Source organism: Lethenteron reissneri, unplaced genomic scaffold, assembly GCF_015708825.2.
Source record: "Lethenteron reissneri isolate LAM-NWPU_2019-01 unplaced genomic scaffold, ASM1570882v1 scaffold_112, whole genome shotgun sequence".
Classification (NCBI taxonomy): Eukaryota; Metazoa; Chordata; class Hyperoartia; order Petromyzontiformes; family Petromyzontidae; genus Lethenteron; species Lethenteron reissneri.
Window position 1 is genome coordinate 10,394 of NW_026890805.1, and position 4,867 is coordinate 15,260.

At 44.2% G+C, this 4,867-nt stretch overlaps 1 protein-coding gene across 1 annotated transcript; it reads right to left on the reverse strand.

Annotated features, from left to right (window-relative positions):
- Positions 1 to 333: 333 nt before the first annotated feature.
- LOC133361496 (zinc finger protein 664-like) lies at positions 334 to 777 on the reverse strand (the record flags this gene model as incomplete). Its single annotated transcript, XM_061580407.1, has 1 exon — positions 334 to 777. A coding segment is annotated over one exon (444 nt), but the record flags the coding sequence as incomplete, so codon positions are not given.
- Between the last annotated feature and the right edge of the window lie 4,090 nt (positions 778 to 4,867).

Here is a 4,867-nt window from a genome sequence, read left to right on the forward strand (position 1 = left end):
ATCTATGTGAAGGTCCAATTTTGGAGTTGAATCATCTTCAAATTTAACCTTCACTTCTACGCTCTTCACTGTTACTTCTTCACATTTCACCTTCGCCTCTTCATATTTCACCTTGATACCTTTCCAAGTGTCCAAGCTGGGATTGTCTTCTGGTTCTTGTTTCATGAACAATGGGGTCATTGCAGCACTTTGACTTTCACAAGCTGATTTCAGATTACACTTCTTGTGGATTTTCTGATGCTTGTGTGTTCTCTGGTGTTTTTTAAGATCTGATGAATGTGCAAACGCTTTCCCACAAACACTGCACTTGAAGAGTTCCTTTCCTGTGTGTGTGCTCTGGTGTTGTTTAAGAGTAGATGAATCTAAAAATGTCTTCCCACACACACTGCACTTGAAGGGTTTATCTCCTGTGTGTGTTCTCTGGTGTCGTCGAAGAGCAGATGAATCTGAAAACGCCTTCTCACACACACTGCACTTGAAGGGTTTATCTCCTGTGTGTATTCTCTGGTGGGACTGAAGATTTGATGACTTTGCAAACGCCTTCCCACACAGAGTGCACTTAAAAGGTTTCTCTCCTGTGTGTGTTCTCTGGTGTTGTTTAAGAGTAGATGAATAAAAAAATGCCTTCCCACACACACTGCACTTGAAGGGTTGATCTCCTGTGTGTATTATCTGGTGGGCCTGAAGATATGATGACTTTGCAAATGCCTTCCCACACAGAGTGCACTTGAAGGGTTTCTCTCCTGTGTGTGTTCTCTGGTGTCTTTGAAGATGTGATGACTGTGCAAACGCCTTCCCACGCACAATGCACTTGAAATGTTTCTCTCCTGTGTGTGTTCTCTGGTGTCTTTGAAGATGTGGTGACTGTGCAAACACCTTCTCACACACAGTGCACTTGAAAGGTTTCTTTCCTGTGTGTGTTCTCTGGTGTGATTTAAGAATGGATGACCGTGCAAATGCCTTCTCACACACAGTGCACTTAAAAGGTTTCTCTCCTGTGTGTGTTCTCTGGTGTTGTTTAAGAGAAGATGAATCAAAAAATGCCTTCCCACACACACTGCACTTGAAGGGCTTATCTCCTGTGTGTGTTCTCTGGTGGGTCTGAAGATTTGATGACTTTGCAAATGCCTTCTCACACACAGTGCACTTGAAAAGTTTCTCTCCTGTGTGTGTTCTCTGGTGTTGTTTAAGAGTAGATGAATCTGAAAATGCCTTCTCACACACACTGCACTTGAAGGTCATCTCTCCTGTGTGTGTTCTCTAGTGCTGTGTCAAGTTTCCAGTATGATCAGTGATGTTTGCAATCTGATCGCATTGTTTCCTTCTTGTACCGAGCTGCGCTGAGTGCCTCTGCTCCATCAGACCAATTCTGCAGAGGAAGCGCAAATGCAGATAGAACAAAATATATCCACACCATCTACGTCAGTATCGAGGCACAGAGGAATGCATATATACACAGTCACACATGACTTACACATCTATACTTATTCATATTTTCATGATATCGTGAAAGAGATTCCCCGATTCATCACACGGGCTGTTAAGGCACACAATGAGAGGGCAAATGTCATAAATATGCCTGGACACCCTAGTGTCTTCAAAATGAATGTTTACAAAAAACTCCAAGCACACAATTTTGGTTGTCTAGCTACGACAGGAATATTTAAGAAAAATGTGCTAACATAGCAAAGGCTGTTGAAAAGAATATTATTTGTATTATGCAGAAATGTATAAATAAATGTTCATTTGCAACTTAGAGTTGTGAAGCCAGGCTCAAATGAGCTTGAATGCGAGGATGAACAGATTTAACTTCAGCTGCATATGTGCTGTGTTAATTTCCTGTTTCCATTCTTATAAAAATTTCCAGAGCAGAACTAAAATAAACTATTATTATGATTTAACCTCCATGTTCAATCGAGTCAATATACTTGACAGTAAATACAAACTTTACATGTTCATACACTTGCATGGTAAAAAGGTGGTTACATTTTGACTTAAAACTTTCGTGACTGCAGGAATTAATATTCTTTGGTTATTTCGGTAAAGCCACGTAGATAGAAAATAATAATACAAATAAAGTGAATAGAAATAAAGATAAAACGACAAATGTAGACTGTAGCCTAGTTCTTAACCTCGGTGAGCGTACTGCCAGTCTATAATGTAGACTGCAGCCTGGTTCTTAACCTCGGTGAGTGTCCTGGCAGTCTATAATTTAGACTATAGCCTGGTTTTTCGACTAGAACTTGGCGATGGACTAGACCTTGGCGATGGACACTCACAGCTTGGTATGGAGAAAAAGTCCAGGCAGCTTCCACATAGTGTTCCAGAGCCTAATGAAAGAAAGCTGCTAGACCAATTTGAAGTGAGACTTTGGATGCCAAACCAGAGCTGGTCGTGAACACATTAACCAGGTATAGAAGCTCCTCCACCACGTGTAGAACTACCTTATTATTCATGGAGAGCCAGAGGTCGCAAACGGGTTTTGATTCCTTACCCGTACCCGGCCGCACCAGGGTCGCAAACGGGTACCCTACCCAATACCCGGCCGGGTACGGGTAGCTGGGTATCAGGTAGGGTACGGGTATCGGGTACTCGATTGCGACCTCTGGGATGAAGCCATGTTTCAGGTGCGGGTGGGTTGATTCTAGGAACTTGAATTGTGAGAGAAGACAAGACGTTGGAAAATGAGTGACAAACGGTTACTCACCAGTGACTCACGGCCTTCTCAGTCATTGGTTGGGGTGAGTCACGTGCGGCTACCCGTACCCGGCCGCACCAGGGTCGCAAACGGGTACCCGTACCCGGCCGGGTACGGGTAGCCAGGTATCGGGAAGGGTACGGGTATCGGGTACCCGATTGCGACCTCTGTAGAGAGCTGAGCAGGTGCAGTGTTGTATCACATTAAATTCTCAGGGAGGTGTTCATATGACTTTACCAAAAGACCCAAAGAATATTAATTCCTGCAGTCACGAAAGCTTTAAGTTAAGATTTTCCCAGGGAGGTGATCTATTTTTGTAGAACATATGCAAGACCCAATTTCGTCATGGAATTCTCCAGGTACAGAACAAGATTCTCCAACTCAAAATCAACGAGTAGCCATGACCAGATCATCAACATGCGTAACATGGTTGACCAGCAGGGGACAAATAGCGTATCATTGTTACTGTATGGAATGCAATTTTTTATAGGGCCACACGTAGAGTACACTTGTGGAGTACACTCACAGAATTTATTTCTTAGGGTCCTTCGATTTTTCCCCTCCACATTTAGTAACATGCATTTAGATTATTTGGCTGCTATAATCTTCCACGTTTAAAGCCATTTCGTTGAGCTATCATCTATGGCCAGGTGGCTTCTGACAAAAGATCTAACAGCTCTGTGAGCCTTGGTTGGTAATATAAAAATAGTTTACACCATTGGAACCTCATTTGCCAGTAAAAAATATAATTGTTTTTTTACCCTTTTATCTGGCAACAAAACTGACACCTTTACGAGGAGTCATGTTTGCATAGACCACAATACCTGCAGTCATAATGAAAAAAAAAACATAACTCTGATAATGTATGCACTGTCCTTGACGTTGATTGGTCCACACCCGAGACAGCTTTCCTTAGAGCCTAGTCAGAGTATGTTTTTGTTTGCATTATGACTGCAGGTATTGTGGTCTATACAAACATGACTCCTCGTAAAGAAGGTGTCAGTTTTGTTGCCAGATAAAAGGGTAAAAAAACTATTATCATAAAAATAGTTGTTCATCGGTCTAAAGGGTGCATCAGCAAAACCAACTCGGCAGAACGCTCCTGAATTAGAGTGCTGAGACTCATTGTGGTCATGTACTCGAGTGTGCACCATGGTGGCTGGGAGATGGTAACTGCCTCTCATGGATTACAGGAGCTGGTGGGTTCGATCGCGATCCCTCCTGTATGTTTGGAGTTTGCGTGTCTCTCTCTCTCCCCGTGGTCGCGTGGATTTTCCTCCGGATCCTCAGGGTTTTCCCCTCCACGTTTAGAGTCAACATCACCACGCGTTTAGAGTATTTGACCGACAGACATTTCCACACGTTGATAAGCCACTTTGTTCTGGACTGGTCGCTTCTGAAAACAAGAGCGGTATAGCAGCTGAAGTGGGCTTGGCCTGGTAGGATAAAAAAAAACTGTAGAAATATTTAAAAGAAACACACTTCAAAGTAGTGAGCCAGATGAAGACAAATTAAACTTGAGCAGAGAATTAAAGCAGATGCAATCAGGCGAGGGCAGGAGGCAAGGCCCCGCATGGCTAGGCCCCGCGTTGTAATGTTCCAACCTGGACATCGATTCCAGACTCGCTGCTACTCAATTGATATCCCTACGAGAGAGACGGAGCGAGGCTCTGCCTGAGTAAACAACAACAACAACCACCACAACAACCACCACCACGATGTCAACTTCTCACCTCGGATCTGTGAGCGCGCGCTCACGGTGCAGCAACTTCCGGATATATCGTGACGTCACGCGGCAGCAGGAGGTGACATGACGTCACGCGGCAGCAGAAGGTGACATGACGTCACTAGCGGGGTTCATCACACAATCCCCTCACCCAACGAGCGGCGGTGTAATTGAATAAATTATGTTAATGAGCCGGGCCCACGTGGGGTGATTGGGCTTGGCTGCTGAACCCGTCGCAATGAAATAGCGACGGTTTTTATGAATAAATTATGTTAATGAACCGCCAGTGACTGGGCGTAGCTTTTCCCAAAAAATAATTTTTACTGGAACGGAAATCGACAGTGACCAACTAGACGTGACGTCACGCTCAAAAGCGCGGTCGAGGGGGGGCTGGGGGGTTGAATACATTGGTGACATGACGTCACTAGCGGTGTACAGCTCTC